At 41.9% G+C, this 26,306-nt stretch overlaps 1 protein-coding gene and 1 pseudogene across 1 annotated transcript; both read right to left on the bottom strand.

Annotated features, from left to right (window-relative positions):
• Positions 1-21,576: 21,576 nt before the first annotated feature.
• On the bottom strand, positions 21,577-22,113 carry LOC102973745 (V-type proton ATPase subunit G 1-like). Its single transcript, XM_055081805.1, has one exon. It carries the CDS (start codon positions 22,050-22,052, stop codon positions 21,696-21,698), a length of 357 nt encoding a protein of 118 aa, XP_054937780.1. The 5' UTR covers positions 22,053-22,113; the 3' UTR covers positions 21,577-21,695.
• A 2,846-nt stretch (positions 22,114-24,959) lies between these two features.
• Positions 24,960-25,479, bottom strand: LOC102974601 (hypoxanthine-guanine phosphoribosyltransferase-like; annotated as a pseudogene).
• Positions 25,480-26,306: the final 827 nt, after the last annotated feature.

The raw sequence follows: 26,306 nt of genomic DNA, 5'->3' as shown, positions 1-26,306 counted from the left end.
GAGAGGCCACAACAGTGAGAGGCCCGCGTACCACAAAAAAAAAAAAAAAAAAAAAAAAAAAAAAAAAAAAAAAAATTATAAGCTCATGGAAAGCACAAAAGACACACAGCAAGAAATAACTGTTTTGAGTCAGTGTGACAGTTCATATGTAACAAAATACTATGGGTCCTATTTAAAGGTAATGTGTTTGTTATATTGCTAAGAGTTTATGTAAGACATAAGCTATTTTCATTATAGCTATTTTTCTTTGGAAAGTCAATGTCTTAAATCAGGATTTGGCAGTCTTTGGTCGCCAGGCAGAATCCAGCCCAGTTAGCAGTGCCAAAAGAACTATAGTTAGATTTAGCAGCTGTATCCTGAATCCATTGCAGAGCTCAGCTGCACCCTTTTTCTACCTAAACTTAGCGTTTGAATGGAGGACCAGAAGTGCAGTTGATCCCAGACACATCCTTTGTCAGCAAACAGACCTACTTCAGTGCTTAGGCATTACTCTCTATGGCCCAGGCTGCCCCATTCACAAACTCAATGGTCCTGTCATTGTACAGGACCCATTCATAAGTTTCCTTCCATAGACTGTGAGCTCCTTGTAGGTAGGGCCTTGCCTAAGTCACTTCTTACCTCTAGTGTGTTATAGGTGCTCAAATATTTTATGAAATTATAATCACAGAACCAGTATGGCAGATGGGTGTTCACTCTTTAGAAAACTCTAACTCTGCCATTTCCTACTGGTCATTTTCATTTATAGCACGTAGTATGGGAAATGCATTTTCTTCCTCCACCTTCCTTCGTCCTCTGCAGCACTAAGTTGATTTTTTTTCTCCTTTGTTTTGCTTTCTGTTTTTGTTTATGAGAGAAGTAATTGTTTCTAAACTCACTTTCAAGAGAAATGTATACCATAAAGAGATGGTCCATACAGGCATACTGTAAATATGGACGGAAGGGCCTTGAGTCTAAGATTAAATTCCCCCAGAGTCTAGGGAGGAGAATACAGTCAAGAAAGAGTATTTGCTGCTCATGCCTGGATTTCCTCTCCAGTAGATTTCGAAGCTGACCCAGACCTGTCCCAGCCTCATTCTTAGACAAGTCAGAGAAATGTTCATATTGGGTCCCCCAACCTCTCAAATATTTCCCCTTAATGAGGCAATAATTCCTATTCTCTCTGCAAAATCTCAGGTGATTCCCCACCTACACCCCTACAGTCATCTCCTTGGCCTTTCCTTTAATCCTTGTCCCCATTCCTTCATCGTACCTACCAATTAACTTGTACCCCATGTAACCAAACTCCTACCCTGCCCCCTCCCTTCTTTCCATAAGATAGTTTTATGAGTAATAAAACTAATGGAAGTAAAGATTTTTTTACTCTGGTTCCCCCAACACCAAGATTCAGTCTCCAAACCCGTTGACACCAGTAGTTGGAGACATTTTCAGGTTGGCCTTAAACCAATGTCAGGTTATCCCCCAGATGTTAGTCCCATGTATGTGCTTCAATATCACTGATCTGTGCAGTCTGCCGTGTAACCAGAGACTCCCAGATGCCCCAGAAAGCCCTCCAGGAATTGGCTCCTGAGGCTCTAGATACTTTTACTCATGCTGTAAGCCTCAGAGAATGCCCTGGACTTAGTAGTTTGAAGCTCCTACCAGCTGCTGTAAGCTCTAAAGTTTGGAAGGGGGGTGTGAGGGAGCGAGGGGCTTAAGCCCATCTGAACTTTTTCTTGGACCTTGAAAGTGGACAGGTGTGAAGTCTGTAGTTAAGAAATATAAGGATTTCTGGGGGTTCTGACCCTTCAGTAAATCCCAGTTTGGGGGTTCATTGTTTAGGAGGGAGCCTCAGGAATTCCTTATACAAGTGGGCATCGTTTTCTCTGGTTTCCTGCAGTCCCTCTTTTGAACACTTGCATGGTTACCCTTAGAAAAATCCCAACCAAAGCATAGACATTATGCCATGCCCCCAAGATATCTCTACGAGTGTTTTGGCCCTTTGCTCAGGCCCCAAAATATATAGAAGTAAATGGTGGGTGAGGACATTTAAATGGCAAATGCAAGGCTTTATCATGCTGCTTGGTTACAAGCTGAGCCTGGTGGATGCTTGAGTCTTCTGACCACTATGGCATGGCAATCGAAGCCCTTGTTCTCTAACCCAAGAGAAGTCTGAGCTGCAGGCCTTTGGCTCTCCAGCTGGCTAAAAAGAATATCTTCAGTGACCTAGGAATGGAAATCCGACCCAGAAAAGAGTGATATCCATATGACAGTAAATAGTTGCTTGGTGGGGAAGATAACTATTCCAGACAAAAAAAGGGACAAGAAAATCAACACCTTTATTTAACTTCATTTAACTGAGCTTCTATGTATATGCCAGGCACTGTGCTATGAGCTGAGTTTACAAGAGGAATGTGATATGACCTTATCCTCTGGTGGAGCTTACATTCCAGCCTCGGAGACAGCCCTGCGAGCAATAATTATGAGGCAATATGCTGTATGCTCTAATATCAGCATGTATCAGATGCCAGGGAGCCCAGAGAAGGGAAAGGATTTGTGTATCCAGTATTTTCATCATAAGCATCTTTGCCATAAGCATTTTTGCCACAAACATTTTTGCTGCATAACTAACTGGCCGTAAGATAATTTTGCCATAAAAGATAAAATAAAGAAAAATAAAAGAGGGACATTGAGAAGGACATAATGAAACATGAAAAATAAATAACAAAATTAAAAGGACCACATTTTCACCACATAACTAATTGGCTGTAGGCAGTTTTGCCCTAAAAGATAAAATAATGAAAAATAAAAGAGGGACATTAAAGACAACATAATAAAGCATGAAAAATGAATAACAAAATTAAAAAGACTATTGCAAAATACAAAATACAAGAAAGCATTTTAAATGTGTGTAGATTCACGGCAATACTACAAAAATAACTGATTTTATTTTGTGGGTTGTGTGTAAGTACTTGTCTTCCAAGTCTTCTGTTCATAGTATTTTTTTCCTTTTTTTAAACTTGTTGATTCCTCTCCTCGTTTGGCATTGAACTTTTTCTTTTTTGCTAAAATGTCTTCCTTCATGAAGAGAGGTATCAATTTTCAAATGCTAGGATACATATCCATAACAGAGCTCTGGGGACTTCCCTGGTGGTCCAGTGGCTAAGACTCCACGCTCCCAATTCTGGGGGCCTGGGTTCGATCCTTGGTCAGGGAACTGGATCCCACATGCTGCAACTAAGAGCTCGCATGCTGCAACTAAAGATCCCGCATGCTGCAACGAAGATCCTGCGTGCCACAGCTAAGACCTGGCGCAGCCAAATAAATATTAAAAACAAAAACAAAACAAAACAGAGCCCTGTATTGTGTTGTGAAAGCCTGTACACTGTTGTGTGTTCTTGGCATGTTGTCACGTGTCCCTTGATAGACATCCCAAAGTTCTATGGGAAATTCAGGTCCAAGTCTGCGCCTTTGAGGCCCTTGGCCTCTTTCTCCTCCAATACAGTGTGTTTCAAAATAAGAAACTAACTCGGTGCACATTATCATCCATCATCTGTCAGCTCCATAAAGTCATCAATAGCATCACTAATTGGAGGAAATGCATTTCAACTAGTTGGAACCAAACTGTCAAACCAAAAACTGTCAACCAGTGTTTTTAATCTTTCAGGGCAAAATTGCCTTACAGCAAATTAGTTAAATGGCAAAAAATGCTTGCAGCAAAGATGCTTAGAGTGAAAGTAACTGGAAGTGGGGTTTGTTCTCCCTGTAGGGGGTCAAGGGAAGGTCGAAAGAACTTGCCTTACAAGTTGGTTCTTGGAAGCTAAGGAGAAGTTTGCAGTAAGGGCATTTCGGATAGACTTTGTGGGAGGAGAATGAGAAGAGATGTGGAGCCCCAAATGTGCCTGGCGGTCTTGGGAGTCCTCTAGTTAACAAGGATAGCAAAAGGGGCAGGCTGGAAAAAGGATGGGAAGGAGGGATGACAGATGAGGCTGGAAAGCAGCACAGGCTGGATTACAAGGGTCTTGCGTGCCTACTGGGAGGATAAATTGGAAGGGGATTCTGGGGGCAGGGAGACCTGTTAGACCACTGCAATCATATAAACGAGAAAGAACAAGTGCCCTAATAGGGCAAAATCAGGATCTCTTCACAAAATGAAGAGATGGTGATAAATTAATACGGCCTAAGATAGGGACTCGAGTCACAAATCTGCTCATATCACATTCTTCAGCTTAAAATTCTCTCCTGACTCTCCAGGATCCACTGCCCTAAACAAGGGAGTTCACATTCCAACTTGGCCTACCTCTCCAACCTCATCTTTTTCTATGCCTCCTTTCATAACCCAATCTCCAGTCCCCATGACCCCAAACTTCTTGCTGGTTCCCAAACAAGCCCTGTTCATTCACATTTCCATGCCTTTGCGGGAGCTATTCCCATCATGTGCAGTACACTCTCCCCAAATCTCCTCCCTCCAGAGAATTCTACTCATCTTTCAGGACGTAACTCATACCTCATCTCCGCGGATCCCTGATTTCTGTCTCATTGCCCTCAGGCAGAGACATTCATTTGTTTCTCTCTTCCTCTTCCTGCCTTGACAGCGCCCAGTGAGTACTTATCACATTATTTCACATTTATCCATTTACATATCTGTCTCCCCCCCAAAGACAATCAGCTTCTCTTAGGAGAGAAATGGATCCTTTGTCATCAAGCCCAGCGTTTGATGCATAGAAGGATTCAATAAATGCTGAGTGATTAAGTCAATTTTGGCAGTAGAACTGACAGGACTTGATGTGATTATTGGTTATGATGAAGAGGGGGAATAGAAACTAAGTAGTTTCTAGCTTGGGTAATTGGACAGTCATAAATAATCTAGCTTCCATATAGCTTCCCCTGCCTCCAATCCTGACCCACTATAATCTTTCCTTTACAAAGCAGCCGGAGTGATCTTTTACAAATGCAAATATAATCCTGTATCTCCCCCTAGCCAAAAGCTCCCCAAGGGCTCCTTATCACTATCCGACTGAGTCCAAACTTCTTAGGGTAACCTGGCCCCTGCCTATTTGTCCATCCTTGTTTCCCCCACTCTGTCCTCACACCTTTCCCTTTAATATCCTGTGGCTTTGTAGTTTCTTGCATATACTCTCATGCCCTGATCACTCTCTTTCTTCCGTCTGAAACCCCTTGCCTCTTCTTCTTTGCCTATCTCCTACACATACATCAAAATTGCTTGTTTGCCTCCCTTTTCAAGAAGGTAAACTCTGATAGGGAAAGGACTGTGTCTTGTTTACTAGTTAGTCCACAACCTATCACAAAGCAGACGATCAATAAAGATTTGTTGAACTGAACTCAGCTGCATGGACGATGATACTATTAACAGAACTATCATATAGCAGCAACTCTTGAAAGGCTTGGAGCCATTGAAAGGTCTTTAAATAAAAAATTCCATCAGAATGGTGCTTCACCAAGATGGCCGGAACTGGGGTATGGAGAAGTAGGAGGGGAAAGGGTTAGAGACGGTTAAGGAGAATGTTGCAGTCATTAGGCGAGAGGTGTTAGAGGCCTAAGGTAATGACAGTGCAAATGGATATAAGTGAGGGGATCTGAGAGACATATTACAGTGGTAGGTTTTTTTTTTTTTTTTTTTTTTTTTTTTGGCTGTGCCATGTGGCTTGCAGGATCTTAGTTTCCAGACCAGGGATCAAACCTGGGCCCCCTGCAGTGGAAGTGTGGAGTCCTAACCACTGGACAGCCAGGGAATTCCCTACAGTGGTAGATTTGACAGCAGATATATTATGAAAGTCAGTAGATCCCACCGTGGGCCTGTGTTGGTCTTCCATCAACTCTAAAGGCAAAAAAGAAGCAACCCATCTCCTTCGTGAGCAATGACACTGCAGTCTTACTCATGGGAAGAATGTGGGCTTTGTGACAGGGCCAAAAAAATTATTAGCAGCACAGAGGACATTTATTGAGTCTACATTCAGATAATGCATTTGGCTTGGTCCCCTCCACTCTTCAGTTTGCCTTCCCCCAGCTTGTGCAGTGAGAACTGATATTTCTAATGCTGTCCTTCTGAGCCTTCAGGCAGAAACGAAAACCAATGATGGCAATAGCTTCCTTTAATAGAGTGCTGGCTTGCTAAGTGTCAGATGCTACACATACATACTTTCATTTGTTTTCCACACTAAATCCTCCTTCCAAGCCTATGAGACAGAAATTATTATCCTCATTCTCCAGATGAGGAAAATGAAGCTCAGAGAACCACAGCTGGGTCACCTAATGACACAGTCATTTTGTTCCGGTCTGTCTAACTTCAATTGCATGCTCCTTCAACTACACCAGTGGTTCTCAACCTCAGCTGCACATTAAAATCACCCGGGGAGTATTTTATTTTCTCTTGTAAACAATTTTACTGAGATATAACTCACACCGTACAATTCACCCATTTCAATGACTTTAATATATTCACATATATGTGCAACCCTGACCACAGTCAATTTTGGAACATCTTCATTACCTCAAAAAGAAATCCCGTACTCATTAGCTATCACCCTGCTATTCCTCCATCCTCTGCCCCCAGCCCTAAGCAGCCACTAATCTATCTGCTGTCTTTATAGGTTTCCCTGTGCTGGACTTTCATATGAATGGAATCATATACTATTTGGACCTTTGTGACTGGCTTCTGTCACTTAGCCTAATGTTTTCAGGTTTCATCCAGATTGTAGCATATATTCGTCCGCCATTCATTTTTCATGGCTGAATCATATTCCATTTTATGGATATACCACATTTATTTAGCTCTTCATCCATTGATTGGCATTGGGTTGTTTTCACCTTTTGGCTTTTATGAATAGTGCTGCTGTAAACCATTCACGTACAGGTGTTTGTGTGGATATATGTTTTCACTACTCTTGGGTATATGCCTGAGAGTGGAATCGCTGGTCATATGGCAACTCTATATTTAGTCATTTAAGGAACTGCTAGACTGTTTCATCTGGAGAGTTTTCAGACTATGCTAACGCCCTGCCCACCCCACCCATCACTTACCCTCTGAGCAAATGAATCATACTCCCTGGAGCTGGGTCCTAGTTGATGCCAATAATCCCCTCCCTCAGCAGATTCCAGTGCTCACCCTACATGGAGCACCACTGCACTATACCATGATCTCAAGTATATTTGCTATGTGACACTACTGAGGATTATCTATTTTTGAAGAATTATTAACTACAAGGATTCAACAAGAAGACAGTGCTTCAATATTTATTTATTAGCTAAGCCAACCACCCTGGTGACTCATGATTCTGGGAAGAGAATGTTTGACTAGAACGTTCAAGGCTTGTAGCTCTCTTTTCTGTCACCAAGGCTGATCTTCAGAGCAGGAAGACTGGAAAGCAAATATTAAGCTGGATATTTAATGTGCTGAGGAGGTATTGCTTCTACACACTGCTGGTCGCAGTGCCTAGAATGACACCATGAAAAATTCTTTCACTGGGGCCTGGAAAAATTATAGGTCTTCAAGAGTTCCTTAAGAAACTGCAAAGCTCCCTGGTTGGTAGAAAGGAAATTGACAGGGAGGGAGAGAGAACCAGGTGGAGACATGACTTCTTTTTGGCAAGAGGCCAAGGGAGGGGGACTTGGCAGGAAGGATTGCTTGCCTTCTTTCAGCCCCTCTCTGCCCTCAGGCTGTTCCATGCTCCCACATTGCTGCAGGGTGAGATAGTTTCTGACTTTGCCAGCAGGAGACACTGGGTACAGGCGTGGAGTGTGAGGCTGGGGATGGGTGAGGGGGGCCAAAAGACACATCCTGGATTTCATCATTCCACCCAAGGCCCCTCCCTGTTTGGCCCAGCTCAGTGCCTGGAGATTAACAGCTGAAGATTTTCAAAATATTTCCAGGAGTATGTTTACAGCAAAACATGTTGAATCAATTGCTAATTATGAATTCCCTGTCCACTTCGTATTGCTTCCAGGACTTTGCCCTGTTGACCCTTTTTCTCAATTCGTCTCAGGAAAAGAAACGCCACACTTTTGCGAATTCAGCCGTTTCTCCTTAGCAACGTGGGGTCTGTAGTTTCGGTATGTACAAACCACTTTCACATATGTTTGTTACAATTTTTGATCCTTAAGAATCTTTGGGAGATACTATCATCTCTATTTACAGATGAGAAAACTGAGGCTTAGAAACAGTTAGGTGACTTACCTAAAGACACACTACTAGTTTCAGGCCGAGATGGAGCTAGACCTTGGGCCTCCTAATTCCGTGTTCTTTCTGTTCTACTCTGCCTAGATGAATGTCCACTATGCCTTAAGAAGCATCTGTAAGTGAAAGAATCAGCCTCAAATATAATTTTGTGAGTCTTTTTTCCCTCATATTTCCCCAATCCCGGAACTTTTAATAACAGTAAAGAGTAAAAAGTATCACTAAGTGACATTAAGGAACTAGCTGAGCTCCCATAACATGAATTTACAGTGGGACTAATTATTGTTGCTTGTTTTTAATATGTGCCAGTATAATTTAATGTAAAAGTTCTCAAAATTTCTTAAGGTCCTGACTCCTTGTGGAAATGTAAGTACAATGCGTGGTCTATTCAAATAAATGCATATATCTATATCTATATCTATATCTATATCTATATCTATAATTACAAGTCAGAGGGTTCATGAAGCCCATGTTTGGATCCCAGGTTATGAACCCATAAGAGGGACTAGGAACAGAGAAAAAAAAACACATGACTGTATTTGTCCAGGATTGAGGATTAGCAAGACGGATATGACAGAAGTTACAAAAGAGAGCAAATTCAACTGGAATGTTTGACAAAGCAGAGCACTGAGTTTGGGCCGGAGAGAAAAATAATGAAGCTAGAAGGCGGCTGCCAGACTTGGAGAATGAGGATGGAGTATGGGAATTGAGGTCCTGATGAAACCAAAAAGCATGTTGATTAGGAGACAGATAAAGGGATGGGAGATTGTGATTATCGACGGAGGGGTGTCTCAGATTGAGACATTTCTGAGCTTCAAAACTGTATATCCAGTTGCGTACTTAGCATCTCCACTTGGATATCTACCAGAGTTCTCGGTTTCCCCCTTCCACATCAACCTGTTTCTCTTCCAAGATTTCCCGTCTCAGTTATTGGCACTACCCGTTGAAGCTGGAAAGCTGGGTCATTCTTGATTTTTCTCTTTCCCTCTCACCCCCAGCCCATCAGCTAGTCCTGTCAGTTTTACTTCCATCGTGTATTCTATACCCATCAGCTTTTCTTCATCTCCCTTGCCACCATTCCAGTCCGGAACAGGCTCAACTCTCCCCTCGACTACTGGAATAGCCCCTTAACTGCGCTCTCTACGTTCAAAATTGACCTCCCCACCCCCCATTCCATCTTCCACCCAATGGCTAGAGGGATATTTTTAAAATGTAAAGCACGTATCACGTTCTTGTTTCAAACCCTTATATGACTTGGAGATATCCCTGAATCCTCTCTTGCCCTATCTAGCACCTGATCCCCCATACAATCATTCAGTAATCCTACTGGCTCTTTCTCCAAACCACTTTCTCTATTATCACCAGAGCAGAAATCTACCGTCGCCTCTCAGTAGATTCCCAACCAGTTCCCCTGACTCCACACTTGCTTTCCACTTCCACGGTCTAGTCTCAACCCAGCAGCTGTTCTGATTCTCCTAAGACATAAGCCAGACCTTGCCACTCTTCTCAAAACTCTACAATGACTTTCTATTCTACGCAGAATAGAATAAAATCCAAAGATTTATGTTGACCTGTAAGGCCTTAAGGGTGCTGGCTCCCTATTAGCCTCTGACCCAATTTCCCACCGTCCCTCCTTCCTCTGTTCTAGCAGGTAGCCTCGTTCTTCCTCACTTCTGTCTCGGGGCCTTTATGACTGCTCTTCCCTCTGGTTGAAATGCCCAAATACATTTTATGCAGGCCTGCCTCATTCCTGCATTTACACCAATTGAGCAAGTAAAATACTATCGGAGAGGCCTTCCCCCCTCACCCTAAAATGGTTACTGCCCCCTCTGTTAATTTCCCTGCCCCCACTGACACTTCCTATCCCCTTCCTTGTTTTATTTTTCTCCATAGTACTTAAAACCATTGCTTAGTTTGTTCATCAGCTGTCTCCTCCCACTAGAATGTACACTACATGAGGGCAGAGTTTTATCTGTTTTGTATAACTGTATTCCCAGTGTGCAGAACCATGGCTGGCACACAGTAAATTCTACAGCAGTGTATGGTGAATGAATTGCTATAAAGGCCCTACATGATCTGGCCTCACCTATCTCTTCATCCTCATTTCTCCACCACCCCTAGTGACCTACAGACTATGCATTTCTCTCACCTGAGCATTTGGCACACTTTATTATTCTCTGTTAATTTGCCTGTATTTCTAACTACACTGTAAGCTCCGTCAGGGCTGGGGGCTCACTTGCCACACTATCTTCAGCATCCTGCACGGTGCCTGGTGCCAGAGTTGGCACACAGTAAACGTTTGTTGAATAAATGACTGTGTCATGGGAGTCTCGAGGTTTCTGAATAAGGGGAAAGATAACTAATTGATAAGAAAATGCTTCATAATGCAAAGCAGAACTACAATGAAATACCACCTCACACGGGTCAGAATGGCCATCATTTAAAAATTTACAAATAACAAGTGCTGGAGAGGGTGTGGAGAAAAGGGAACCCTCCGACACTGTTGGTGGGAATGTAAATAGTGCAGCCACTATGGAAAACAGTATGGAGTTTCCTTAAAAAGCTAAAAGCAGAACTACCATATGACCCAGCAATCCCATTCCTGAGCATATATCCAGACAAAACTATAATTCAAAAAGATACACGCACCCCTATGTTCATAGCAGCACTATTTATGATAGCCAAGACATGGAAACAACCTAAAGATCCATCGATAGATGAATGGGTAAAGAAGATGTGGTACATATATACAATGGAATACTACTCAGCCATAAAAAAGAATGAAATAATGCCATTTGCAGCAACATGGATGCAACTAGAGATTATCATACTAAGTGAAGTAAGTCAGAAGAGAAAGACAAATACCATATGATATCACTTATATGTGGAATCTAAAATATGACACAAATGAACATATCTATGAAACAGAAACTGAATCACAGACATAGAGAACAGAATGGTGGTTGCCAAGGGGGAGGGGGGTAGGGGATGGATGGATTGGGAGTTTGGGATTGGCAGATGCAAACTAATATATATAGAATGGATAAACAACAAGGTCCTACTGTATAGCACAAGGAACTATATTCAATATCCTGCGGTAAACCACAATGGAAAAGAATATGAAAAAGAATATATATATATATATGTGTGTGTGTGTGTATAGCTGATTCACTTTGCTGTACAGCAGAAATTAACACAACATTTTAAATCAATTATACTTCAATAAGATAATTTTTTTTTAGAAAAGAAATGCTTCCTAAAGAGATGGCATTTAAATGCACCCTTTAAAAAGGTGGAGCTTTTTGAAATAATCCAGATAATCTTGATGAGAGTTGACCGTGGCTTTAGACTCTGGATGTAGCAGAGTGGGTAGAGCTCTACTTCTTCCTCTTTTGTTCCTTTTTCTTCTCTGTCTGAGCAGTTCAGTCCCCATGCCATTAAGAGGGATGGAGCAAGGTGCGTGGAAAGGCAGCTTAGAGTGAGAAGTCAGAGCCAGGTCACTGTCAGAAGGGCATCCCTGCAGAGCCCCAGCATTTGTGCGGAGTCAGACTCCAAGCAGGTGCAGTTTCAAACTCTAAGCGGCATGGGCAGGTGTCCATGCAGGGGGAGGACCCAGAATGGGACATCCGAGCCCAAATGCAGGGTGTCCATCTGCGAGGTGAGCACCTGCCATAGGATGTCGGAACCCAAGTGAATGACAGTGGCCTCCATGAAGGGGGAAAGCTCAGCGTCAGAACCAGAGCAGGGTAAGAGAGGGCGTCCGTGTGGAGGAAAGGCTTGACAAGGGGTGTCAGAGCCCAGAGAGGGTGAGGAGGGCATCCACACATGGGAGTGGCCAGGCATGGGTTGTCAGAGCCTGAACGGGGTGAGAAGATTGTCCATTCCTGGGTGATGAAGGCATGCATGGATGAGCAGCCTGGTGTGGGGTGTTGGAGTCCATGCAGGGTGAGAAAGGAGTCCACAAAATAATAATACAAGGGGAAAAAGAGTAATTTTACAGTGGAAAACCTTAACCAAGTGATGAAAGTGAACACCATCAGTAATAGAATACATTGAAATCATGTGCCCCCGATAGGATGCAATGAAAAGTCGAAAGCATCACTTCTATGACAACTGTGCCAAAAATGCATAACCTGAGCCTAGTCATGAGAAAACATGAGACAAACTCAAATAGGGGACACCTACATAACTAGCCTGTAATACTCAAATGTGTCAGAGTCTTTAGATTTAATTAGAATTTTTTTATCATGGAAAATAATTGTAGCAAATATAGTAGACAAAGGATTAATAGATTGAACATATAAGAAACTCATACAAATAGAGAAGAAAAACTTAAAACTTCAAGAGAAAAGCAATTGCTTTGTACTCACTTGAGGGATTTCATTTCTCCAACAAATCAGGCTGACAAAGACTCAGTTCTTTCATAGAACCCAGCACTTTTCCTTCATTGCACTGTTTCCTTCACAACGGTTATTAAGGAAATATTTACAAGTCTTTGTATTTAATGTCTGTCTCCCACATTAGACTGTAAGCTCAAAAAAGGCACCTGTTTTTTGTATATTGCTGTGTCCTCAGTATTTAGTAGAGTGCTTGGTGTATAGTTCTTGGTCAGTAAATATTGGTTGATTGAATAAATGCTGAGGAGAGAGAGAGAGAGATCATCCTATAAGTTATTTCGAGAAAGAGGCCTTTTGCATGACGGATACTGCGGGCCAGCCACAATGTAGCCCAGGAACCAGTGGGGATGGGAACAGTCCCATTCACCCATCTGTTTTGAGTCAGGTCAAAGACAAGGGTAGGTCTAGCTATCTGTATAACTGTGGAAAACTGGAACCCCTCAGCAGAAACCTTCACAATGCTGGCACCTAGGGCATGGAGAAGCTGTCTGCCTGCCAACAGGAGATCCAGCCTGAGAACTTGGCAGCCTCAAAGCCTCACCCGGAACTGACACACATCCGGAAGAGTCCACCACAGAAGTTGTCTTTGCCCTGCAGCTTCTGGCAGGGATCCAGGGTCACCATGCCGCAGCTCTCTCTCTCAGGGCCCAGATGAAAAAGGGGGCAATCGCCCAACAGAGTGTCTGCTGGGACATCCACAAGGATGAGCTCTTACAGAGGTCTGCCTTTCTTACCTCGTATTCAGAAAGGAGGTCTGGCCCTGAGACTTTTCTAAGTAGTCGGGGGTGGAGAAGGGGAAGCCTTCCAGGCAGAGAGAAAAAGAAGTAAAGGCATAAAACAATAATACACATTGGGTTCTAGAAGTAGTCTGATATGACTGAAACTTTGTGGGGGAGGCATAGCAAGCAAAACATGAGGTTCAAAGTGCGAAAGGCCACCCCTTGAATGGCTTACTAAGGAAACCGAACTTTATCCTGTAGGCAATGGAAAGTGACTGAAGACCTTCATGCTGTGACATTTTCACTCTGAATGCCAGGTGGAGAATGGTATGAAGTGAGAGACAAACTAGGCAAAAGGATATTAAAATGGTCCAAAGTGTAGTAAAGGCTCCAACTAGGGTAAAGCTAGTGAGTACAAAGAGAAAGGGTCGATTAAGAGAAAGAGAACATGTAGATTAGAGGTGAGGGGTGAAATGGGGTAACAAATCTAGGCTGATGGTACTTTCACTGAGGTAGGCAATATAAGCAATGAGATTTCTTTGGACACGTTGAACTTGAGGCGCCCAGTCATTGGATACACAGGTCTGGAGCTCAAAAAAGAAGCCGAGGCTGGACATACAGATTTGGAAATCACTAACATATAACTGAAGCCTTGACAGGAAATGCGATCACCCACAGAAGGTATAGCATGACAGCAAAAAGCCAAGGACAGAGCCTGGAGAATGACCGATGATTAAAGGATGGTCGGAGCCAGAGGAGAGAGCAAAGGAGACTGTGAAGTTGGAGAAAATAGCAGAGGTTCTATCTCTTAAGTCAAGAGAGAGCTGATTTTTGAGACATGGGGAGGGGTCAATAGTGTCAAATGGCATTATGAAGTCAAGTAGTGTGAGGGCTGAAAACAAGTGATTGAATGCAGTAATTAGGAGGTTATTGGGGACATTTCTTAGGGTTGTTCCTGGCAAGATACGAGGGCAGAAGACTGACACCATTAAGAAGCTGAAGGAGAGTTCTATATCCTAAGACTTTCCATCATATCTGTGTAAAACCTTCATAATTCCATGAGAAAATAAATCTTTATTTCAAAAATGTACTTGTAGTTTTGAAAATAAATGCAGAAATATGTTCCCAGTGGAAAAAGGATGGTTCTGTCTGGGTCAAAGAAGGTCCAATTTGGCATGGCAGCACAAGGGATGGCCTAGAACCTTAGAGGTCATGGCTTGATGTTTGGCTCTGATTCACATGGTTCAATGGGGGCACCAACTGCAGATGACTGTGCTGCGTATGGGCGGGCATTATAGAGTATTTGCCCACAATGCATGATTACAACACGGTCTTTGGTAAGTTCAAACTGGGGTCCAGGAAGAAAGATATTGGTCAGAGCCAGAGAAATGGTGCTAGACATCAAGTCCAAAGAACAAGTATAACCATCATCAGTAAGAGGAATCATGAGATCAGAAGCTGAAAGAGTAAGATATAAGTGGGGAGGAAAGTCTAGGGCAGAAAGTTCAGAACTGAGGCTGTGAATAATTCAGATCGAGGCCTGGTTTTGGGTGATGCTACCTATGTGGTGTGAACTGTCAGGTTTGATGGCTCCGAAGAGCTACATAGTCCTGCCCAGTGAGGCTGATTTTTTTTAAAAAGCCTCTTTAGAGCTATTAGCCTATAGGTAAAGAGCCCCTGAATGAATGTTCCACCTGGTGTCTGAGGAAGCATGACTGTACATGGTAGTAAGAGTTGGACTTTTGGTCTATGTAGAATCTCAAGGCTGTTCTCAGGAGAAGGCGTCATTTCTGGGAAGGCTTTGCTTCAGTTTAAAGGACAAACCGTGCCCACAACTTGACCTCATTATTCTGTCAGTATTGTTGGTTGATTTGTGTCCCCCCAAAGATATGTTAAAGTCCTAACCCCCAGGACCTCAGAATGGGACCTTATTTGGAAATAGAGTTGTAGTAGTAGTTGTTGTAGATGGAATCAAGTTAAGACGAGGTCATAGTGGAGTAGGGTGAGCCCTTAATCCAATATGAGTGGTGTCCTCATAAGAGGAGAAGAGACCCAGAGAGATACATAGGGACATGCCATGTGATGACAGAGGCAGAGATTGCGTGATGCAGATTTAAACCAAGGAACACCCAGGATTGGTGGCTACCACCAGAAGCTAGGAAGAGTCAAGGAAGGATTCTACCCAGAGTCTCAGAGAGCGTATGGCCCTGCTGACACTTTGATTTTAGACTTCTAGCCTCTGGAACTAAGAAAGAATCCATTTCTATTGTTTTAAGCCACCCAGTTTGTGATAATTTGTTAGAGCAGCCCTTGAAAGCAAACACAGTTAGCAAGGATGAAAGAATACCACTACTCCAGGGACCAGCTTCCAGTCGAGAATAAACCCTCACAAGAGGGGTTACTGTAAATATTCCACTCAGGCCGAAACCTCTGGCTACGTGACAGAAGAGCTGACAAGCTACAAAGAGTGGTGAAAATCTTGGTGTCATTCCATGGATTCTAGATGATCTTTGCTCTTGGAGAGATTTAAGCTAGCTTGGTCCGTAATTCCCAAAGTTTGAACTGGAAATCAAAATTTATGTCTTAATGTGGGTGGTTTGTTACAAATCAAATCCAGAGTTTTAGTCAAGATAGTATTTTTATAGAGATAATAAATAGCAACAACCACAAAATATGTAAAGAGGACATAAACCTTTTTTGGAGGGTGCATGGTCTTTTTATTTGCCTTTCATTTTTCATCAACAGACGTCATTTTCAAAGCAGTTTTAAGTTTACAGAAAAATTGAGCAGAAAGTACAGAGAGTTCCCTGCACACACTTTCCCTTATTATTAACATCTTGCATTAGTGTGATACATGTTACAGTTGATAAGCCAATATCAATACATTATTATTAACCAAAGTCCATAGTTTACATTAGGGTTCACTCTGTGTTGTACGGCTCTATGAGTTTTGACAAATGGATAATGTCATTTATCTACCATTAAGGTATCATGTGGAATGATTTTTCACTGCCCTATAAATACCCTGTGCTGCACCTATTCATCCTTACCTCCCCCAGAACCCTTGGCAACTGCTGATCTTTTTTACTGTCTCCGTAGTTTTTCCTTTTCCAGACTGTAATTTAGTTGGAATCACACAGTATGTAGTCTTTTCAGATTTGGCTTCTTTCACTTAGCAATATGTGTTTAAGGTTGCTCAATGTTTTTAGTTTGCTAAGTCATTACTTCTTGGAATGAATAATATTCTATTATTTGGATGTACTACAATTGGCTAATCCATTTACCTATCAAAGGACATCTTAATTACTTCCAAGTTTTGGCAGTTATAAATGAAACTGCCATAAACAAACATTCATGTGCAGGTTTTGGTGTGGATGTAAATTTTCAATTCACTGGGGTAAATACCAAGGAGTGTGATTGCTGGATCATATGGTAAGAGTGCGTCTAGTTTTATAAGAAACTGCAAACTGCCTTCCAGAGTGGCTGTACCATTTTGCATTCCCACCAGCAATGAATGAGAGTTCCTGCTGCTCCACTTCCTCACCAGCATTTGGCGTTACCAGTGCTTTGGATTTTATCCACTCTAAAGGTGTGTAGTGGTATCTCATTGTTCTTTCAGGAAGCAAACCTTTCAGGAATAAATAGTTTAAGATTAGAGCTAGAGGACTTCCCTGGTGGCGCAGTGGTTAAGAATCCACCTGCCAAGGCAGGGGACACGGGTTCGATACCTGGTCCGGGAAGATCCCGCATGCCGCGGAGCAACTAAGGCCGTGTGCCACAACTACTGAGCCCATGCACTCTAGAGCCTGTGCGCCACAACTGCTGAGCCCCCACTCTGCAACTACTGAAGCCCATGCGCTCTAGGGCCCACGTGCTGCAACTACTGAAGCCTGTGCACCTAGAGCCTGTGCTCTGCAACAAGAGAAGACACTGCAATGAGAAGCCCGTGCACCACAATGAAGAGTAGCCCCCACTCGCATTTTTATGGCTGAGTAATATTCCATTATATATATATGGCACATCTTCTTTATCCGTTCATCTGTTGGTGGACACTTAGGTTGCTTCCATGTCTTGATTACTGTGAATAGTGCTGCAATGAACATTAGGGTGCATGTATCTTTTTGAATTAAAGTTTTTCACCTTTTCCAGATATATGCCCAGGAGTGGGATTGCCGAATCATATTGTAACTCTATTTTTCATTTTTTAAGGAATCTCCAGACTCTTTTCCATAATGGCTGCACCAATTTACATTCCCACCAACAGTGTAGTGGAGTTTCTCTGCCCTGAACTCCAGTCCTTTACTTCTTGCTCCCTGATTTACATCTCCATTCACAGTCCCTGTCACTAAGAAACACCATGCCCCCATCCTGAACTGATGACCTCAGGACTTATTGAACATGAAAGAGAAATAAACTTCTCTTATTTGGGGATTTGCTATTGCTCATAACTAAACCTAATCCCAATAATACAGTATTATTCAGCCTTCTCTGCCTTGTCTTAAAGATAAGATCTTCCTAAATCCCTGTTTGAGTTTTAAGAATGTGTTTTTCAATGTGTGATATGAAGTGAGTTGAGTCCAGGATATTCTCTTGTTAGTCAGGCAAAGGACAATTCTTGGATGGACCCCTCTAAACCAAGATTGCCAATACTTGTGTGCTTACTTCCATCTGGCTTCCAGTTTTAAACACAAAAGATTGTTTCTGAGGTCCAAGAAAAGCACTACTTTTGATCATAACTGGAGAATATGTTAGAGGTGGATTATTTCATTTCACTCATTTCCATTCATGTATTAGTCTCAGGGAGAGGCACTAGAGTGTGATGGTTAAGAACACGGACTCTGAAGCCCTATTACTTGAGTTTAAATCCCAGCCCTATTACCGCCTAGCTTTGTGACCTTAGGCAAGCTATTTAACCTCTCCACACTTTCATTTCCTCACCTCTCAAACAGTGATGATAATAGTGCACACCTTATAGGATTGTTGTGAGGATTAAATGAATTAATATACACAGAGCACACACGTAAGCACATAGAGCAACGTCTGACACATTTAAGGGCTTACTATAAGTGAACGTTATAATGCTTGACTTTATCACCCACTAGGGATATAATGGTGAATAAAATTGATACTTCCCCGCCTTCGTGGATCTTACCGTCTAGTACAGAGGGTAGGCATTAAAAACGTAGGTAATTTTTTTTCTTTTTTAATGTAAAGAGATTTATTATTTTTATTTTTTAACATCTTTATTGGAGTAAAATTGCTTTACAATGGTGTGTTAGTTTCTGCTTTACAACAAAGTGAATCAGTTATACATATACATATGTTCCCATATCTTTTCCCTTATGATTAGTGCTACAAAGGGGCTGATTAGCATGCTTGAGAGAGAAAGCTCTTCTAGTCCAGGTATTCAGGCAAGACACCTCTGCTGCAGCATGGAGAATGAGTAAATTAGCCTGGGGAAGAGGGCTAAGAGAAAGAGGAGGAGGCTGAGAGAAGCCAGGATGCTTGGCTGGTCTCTGATAGGTCTAGGGCGCTCAGCCTGCTAGTCCACATTCCTGGTAGGAATTGAGGCCGCCTACAGGGAAGGACTGCATGTGCTTCACAATTAAGAGAGAAGGGCCTTGAGGACCAGGGAAAAGAGAATTCCAGTGGCTTGCCCTATGGAAACAAATCCTCTAATCCCCTGGGAAATTGCAAGGCAGAGGGACACAACCCTGGGGCAGGGTGGGGGGGTGGGGGGTGGGAGGATGGGGTGGGGGGAGGTGACTGCTGGAGGCTACATTTTGTCAAGGTAGATTAAAGCATCCATGAAGATATTCTGCAAGGAAAAGTCAAGGCAAGGAATCACAAAAAAGTGGCCAAATTGCTTTTGCAGCTGAATTTTAAAAGAAGGCCTTTGAACACTTAAGAAATCATATTTGCTGTACATATGTGAAGAGTTGAGTCAAGAGACCTCAAATGCTCAAATGTATTCCTGGCATGCACAACCTTAAATTAGAGGGGCTAAATAAAGCTGTGGCCTGCCCTTTCTGAAAGTTTGCCAACCGCTGATATAGATCATGTGGGACATGGGGCCTCATCTGGGCTGATCTTAGGGCAGACGTTGGAACTGGCTTTCTTGCCGAACTGTCTGACATCAGCCCTAATTTTTAGTCATGTATCCCTCTTCGCAAGACATCAAGTACTGGGGGCCCTCAGGGAGGGTACGTTTAGTCCCCAGGAGGCTAAAGGTCTCCTTGTTTAGAGAACAAATGATTCCCGGCCCCAAGCAGCCTGCCCCAAGTTGTTTTTTTCCTTTCTGCATAGACCTGTCATCTTCCTGGCTTTTAGAGATGCCCTTTGACTTTTGAGCAACGCGTGAAGCTTTCTTTTGGTCCAGCATCAGCGACACTCCAGACCTCCCAGGCAGCTCCGAGTCAGGCTCTACATCACCTTGTTTGGAAACATCACCATCTGGTGGATTTCACTGTATCTGCTCTCAAAGACCTGGCTGTGTTTTGACAATTGAGGGCATCCATGATTTGCTGGATGTTTCAGCTATACACTGGCTCCGAGACTGGTATTTGAGGAAGCCAGAGTTGAGGGGCAAATAAGGAAGAATGTTCTATGCTTCATGCTTCTAAGCTGAAATCTTGGCACACTGTCAGCTCTCTCTCTACGGCTTGATTGGCTTTTCTCAGCAGCACAATATGCCCGAGTTTCATTGCACCTCCTTGAACCTGGATTGTCTTTGCAGGGATCACAGGAAATTTTCAAGGAGTGGAAAGGATCTAATAAATGGCTGCTTCCTTTGTAGCTGTATGAAATTCAATCCCTGGAATCTGACAGGAGGCAAGACTGCCTTCCTTCAAATGCAGGCCCATGCTGGCATGGTGAAGCCCAGGGACCTTTGGTCAGATGACCCCCAGGAAGCTCAGCCGAGACACACGCTGTGGGATCCATACTGCTCTTCCTCTTTCTTAGCCGAAGAGCGTTAGTGAAGTCTCGTGAACACTGTCTTTCAGTATCTGCTCAAGTAAAAAAAATGTCTGGACTTTGGAGTTAAACAGACTTAGTTTCAAATCCCAGCTCTTCCACATACGGATTGTGTGGATGGAGCACAGAAACAGCAGCAAGGAACTCAACCTCTCTGAGCTTTAGTCTCTTTATCTGAGAAATGGGATAATCACAGCATCTACTTTATGCAGTTCCAATGAAAATGAAATGAGAGAGCAATGTTACTGTCATTAACCCCCACTTGATAATTGTAAAATACAATATTTTCATTTATTTGGGGTTTTGTTGCAGTTTTGACAACAAAAGAGTTCAAATCTCTTTCTTGCTCTCTAAGCCAGAAGCCTTTACTCAGAACTGATTTATACTGAGAATGATGTGCTCTGAAAAAAGCATCTATTTAGTTTCCAACAAAAGTTTTTTTTTTAACTCAAAGGACTGTGTTTAAATTACAGATCTACTTTAGATCTAATTATCTGATTTGTTTAGCATGGTCTTTCTCAAACTTCGTTTTCTTCTAGGCAGCAGGGTCCATTTTTTCCAAATGAATTCTCACTTGGAACCCTGATGTATTGAATAAATAAAAGCAAATATGCCCGGGGTGGGGCTGCAGCTGGAGCTGGGGGAAGAAAAGCAAGTTTCTCTTTGGTTTCCACTTGAATGCAAACTCTAGAGCAGCAGGTATTTTGCCTCTTATGTTCACTGCTATATCTCCAATGTCTAAAATAAATAATGCCTTACATTAACAGGGCTCAACAGAGATTTTTGAATGAATGATGGAGGAATAGGATATGAAGAAGCCTGGCACATAATAGGCACCCAAGAAAATCTTAGTGCCTCTTACGTAACTAAAACCCTGCAGGAAGCTGAGCTCACACGTGGGAGAAGACTTACGTCCTCCCTTCCCACCCACCCGTCTTCTTACCCCTCTTGCTATTCTCTTAGACCAGTTAGGTGTGTAATGGGAGTCTGGCTATGCCGAGAGCAAAAAAGGCACCAGACGGAGTGCCTTTGGCCTCATCACTTCTTTCTCACCTTCCCCAAAACTGGGCATATGACAGAGCTGGCAAAAATCAGACTGAGCACCTGGTTAAACAAAAATATTCACCAAACACCCTCTTCAGTAACAGTGCATCACTAAGAACAGACACAACACATTTGGCTCTGTAACAGGCAGCCTGATGCAAAAAGAACAAATTCAAACTTTGGAGTCAATAGGCCCCAAGTTCCAGGTTTTCCAGCTACTGCTAGGGTGATCTTTAGGTAAGACCTCTTTGATCCTCAAATTTTTTTTTTTAATATACAGAAATAATTTAATGCCTTTTCACAAGAATATAACCCAAGCCTTGTTAAAGCCTCATATTCTATGAAGGCATCTAAAATGCCAATCCATGGCACAGCGCTTTTGCTCTTCCCCTATCCATTTATGCGGTAATTCTCATGGATTTCTGGCCGGATGTCACAGACAAAGGCCAAGAGGTTGTCCAGGACTTCATCCCTGTTCTGCCGGAAGTAGGTCTGAAGGATGGTCATCTTCTCCTGGGTGTCCTTCTCCACTTCAGTGCTGCAACTGCCGTGGGATCCCAGAGCCGCAGCTTCCTTGGCCTTGAACTCCTTCTTCCTCTGCAGGCGGTACTGTTCAATTTCAGCCTGGGCTTCTTCTCTGGCCTGCTTCAGCCTCCGGTTCTTTCGCTTGCGGGCCTCGGACACCTTCTCGGCGGCCCGCTTCTCGGCCTGGAGCAGCTGCTGGATGCCCTGCGACTGACTGGCCATAGCTGCGGCGGCGTCTCCGAGACGCCACACACAGGCCTAAATCGGCTCGCTCGCCCCCTCCTGATCCTCAAATTTTTTTCGCCTACAAAATGATCTTCCTTCCTTTTTTGATAAAAATAGTGCCCACATCATAGGTTTATGGAAATTAAATGAGCTGATTAGCTAATTGATTAACAAAGTGCCTAGCTCATAATGAACACTCGACAAAAGCTCATTTTCCCAGAAGTCTCAGAACAATCCTGTCAAGATAAACTGTTTTATATAGATCTTCCCAAAGCGAAGATCAAAGATGTATACTACAGAAATTCAGAGACTCGCTCAGGGGTGAATGTTAGGATATAATGGAGGCATGTTTTAAGTGGTGAAATCCTGATGCTCGTATGGGGAGGAAAACCAGGATTCCTGAGTTCCCTGGGTGAGAGGTAGGCAAAAAGTGGGAGGCAATATGTGTAGTGGTCAAGAGTTGGACACTGAAGTCACGAATATGGGACCTGAGTTAAAATTCCAGCACTGGTATTTGTTGATACTTATGTTTTCTGGACCTCCATTTCCTCATCTGTAATGTGGGGATGATAGTAAGAATTCCTGCTTCAGGGGGCTGTTTTGAGGATAAAATGTGATAACATATTCAAACTTTTTGAATATGGTAAGAGCTCTACATATGGTAGTTATAATTATTAGTATTCTTGGGATTAACATACCTGGAAAGAAAGATTGGACTAGAAAGAGTGGCAGTTTCTTCAACTTTAAACAGGGGCAAAGACTCACTTCTAGAGAGGTGGCTCTGCATGGATCCTGAGCATCAGTCCTATATAGAGCTCATTCTTGAAAAGGAAAGTAGAAAGATGGTCCTGGGAGGGCCCTTTACCTAACAAAAGTTGTCACTTTCACTTTCTTGAGTTATCTTGACAACAACTTGTGAAGTAAGCAACCTGAGTGTCTTAAGCTGGTTCGCCACAAGCAGACACTGTTTCATGTGCACATGGTTTATTAAGTAATTACTCCTGGAAGAACTGGAAAGAGTGGGGCAAGTAGGATACAGAAGGAGAAGAAGCAAAAAAAAGGTGCAATTTTGGGCTAAGTCCCAACCTTAGTTTTATCCTTCAGGGAGGCTCTGGCATGTAAATTATACATCAGAGCTGAGCTTTTATACTTCTGCATCAGCCATTGGTTAACGGCTGCCCTGGAGAGATTTAAATTTCACAGGATTTTCTGATTTGTCTGCACTTTTAGGAAAAGTGGCTCCAGTCTCCCAGGGACAGTCTTCTTAAAAACATTCGCAAGTGCTGGCCTTTAAAAGCAAAATACATAGATGCTGGGAAGTAGGGCACACAAAAATAGTAAAAGGTATTTGAGGGGATCTGGGCAAAGCACAGACACATTGACAAGGTTTGCTACCCAGGGGGTATTATCCCTATATTATAGGTGAGGAAACAGGCTTAGAGAACAACCTATCAAAATCACCCAGTTGGCAAATTATGGTACCAGGACGACTACTATAATTTTTAAAGATAGTTACCAAGATGTTGATGGTGAATATCTCAGGTTGGCTGAATAAATTCAGGTGACTCTAACTCCTTCTTTGTGTGTTTATGTTGCTAAACTTTAAAAAAATGAACATTTATTTTTATATGATCATAAAAAACTATTTTCATGGGAGACACAGAAAAAGAATAAGTCAATACACTTAAGAAAGGTCCTTTAGGCTCTGACATTCTATTAAATCCATTGTAAAAAGTTGATTAACTTTCAAGACTATTGACACTTTTATTAGGGACCCCTGAATAAGAAAAATACAAAACAACTAGAAAGCAATTAATAAGATGGCATTAGTGAGTCCTTACCTATCAAAAATTACTCTAAATGTAAATGGGCTAAATTCTTCACTCAAAAGACATAGAGTGGCTGAATGGATTTAAAAAAACAAGAACCAACAATATGCTCCCTATAGAAGATTCACTTCAGCTATAAGGACACATATAGACTCAAAGCAAAGGGATTGGAGAAAGATATTCCATGCAAATGGAAACCAAAGGAGAACAGGGATGGCTATATTTATATCAGACAAAATGGACTTTAAGAAAAAAACTATAACAAGAGACAAAGAAGGTCACTCTATAATTATAAAGGGGTCAATTCATCAAGAGGACCTAACAGTCATAAATAGATATGCACTCAACCTCAGAGCACCTAAATATTGGGTTGGCCAAAAAGTTCTTTTGGGTTTTTCTGTAACCTTTTTTTTTTTTTCTTTTAAAGAGACAGCCTTTATTTTTAAGCATTTTTTACATTGAAGAATTCAAAAAGTGGTAGGTTTTTGGAACTTATTGACCTGTATTTAAAAGGAACCGTTGACAAAGATTCACCAGAAATAATCTGAACAAGAGGGAAAATACAGTTAATACTACTGAAGCCTACTAAAATAATTCCAGGACATATGGTTTATACGACATAATGACCTCTAAATGCTATTACTGATATGAAACTGCTTCTTTTCTAAACACACAGTGGTATAATTAACAGTATTCAATCACTTCTGTTCTTTTCTGACTATATAAAAATTAAAATCGCAGTTAAAAAACTAATATATTCATCTCTTTAAATGTTTCTTACAGATACAATTTCAATATTTTCATTCAATAGTGGTGTGGTTTAAGAGATTTTTCATTCACAAGTAAAACAACAATCCACCCAAAGGGAACTGATAGTCTATAGACTCACAGTGCAAATAAAGAGTTCAGGAATGCAGCAACTGACCTTTCTAAAATACAAAACAGATACAATTCTTCGAAGATACATGCAATAAGCTCTACTAAGCAGCTGGCCACAGAACTAGAACATTTGATAATTTTACTGGTGACTTCAATGGGACTCCAGATGTTTCCAGACTCAACTTGAACTCTCATCTTAGGCTTTGTATTTTGCCTTTCTAGTTTCACTAATGACACAAACATGATTCAAATCCCTGAAGTATTCATTATAGTCAAGGGCATATCCTATAAGAAACTTGTCTGGAATTTCAAATCCAACAAAGTCTGGTCTATAACCAACACTTCGAGGGGTCCTTTTCACCAGCAAGCTTGCAACCTTGACCATCTTTGGATTATGCTGCTTGACCAAGGAAAGCAAGGTTTGCATTGTTTTCTCAGTGTCAATTTTATCTTCAATCATCAAGAAATTCTTTCCAGTTAAAGTTGAGAGATTATCTCCACCAATTACTTTTATGTCTGTCCCCTGTTGACTGGTCATTACAGTAGATTTTCAGTCTGATCAAATCTACAGTCATAAGAATAGATCTATCACTATTTCTGTTTGGTGCTTTGATGTAATCCAGCAGGTCAGCAAAGAATTTATAGCCCCACTTGAGCACACAGAGGGCCGAGATGTGCTGGTCTCCCATCTACTTCATCACATCTCAAGCCAGCCATTCGGTCCACAATGCTGGGGCTGTGGGTCACCATAACGGAGCCGCCTGGCACGTGGGCTGAGGGCAGTCTGGGATGAGCTTTTTCTGTAACATCTTATGGAAAAACCCAAATGAAATTTTTGGCTAATCCAATATATTAAGCAAACACTAACTGATCTGAATGGAGAAATAGACAACAGTACAATAATAGTAGGGGACTTCAATAACCCCACTTTCAATAATAGATAGATCATCCAGACATAAAAGAAGGAAATGCTGGACTTGAATTATACTTTAGAGCAAATGGGCCTAACAGACGTATATAGAACATTCCATTCAACAGCAGCAGAATATATATTCTTTTCAAGTTCCACATGGAATACTCTCCAGGAAAGATCACATCACAAAACAATTCTTAGCCAATTTAAGAAGACTGAAGTCATACCAAGTAACTTTTCTGACCACAAAGGTATGAAACTAGGAATCAATAACAGAAGGAAAACTGGAAAATTCACACAAACATGTGGAAATTAAACAACACACTCCTGAACAACCAATGGGTCAAGGAGGAAATCAAAAGGAACATTTAAAAATATCTTGAAAACAAACAAAAACGGAAACATTACATACCAAAACTTATAGGATGCTGCAAAAGCACTTATAAGAGGGAAGCTTTAGCAATAGGTACTTACATTAAGAAAAAAGAAAGATCTCAAATAAATAACCTAACTTTACACCTCAAAGAACTAGAAAAAGAAGAATTAACTAAGCCCAAATTTAGTAGAAGACAGGAAATAAAGATCAGAGCAGAAATAAATGAAATAGAGACCAAAAAAAAATAGAAAAGA

The sequence above is a fragment of the Physeter macrocephalus genome, chromosome 21 (assembly GCF_002837175.3).
Source record: "Physeter macrocephalus isolate SW-GA chromosome 21, ASM283717v5, whole genome shotgun sequence".
Taxonomy (NCBI): domain Eukaryota; kingdom Metazoa; phylum Chordata; class Mammalia; order Artiodactyla; family Physeteridae; genus Physeter; species Physeter macrocephalus.
The sequence above is the reverse complement of the archived record's forward strand: the minus strand, read 5'-3'. Positions and strand labels throughout refer to the sequence as shown.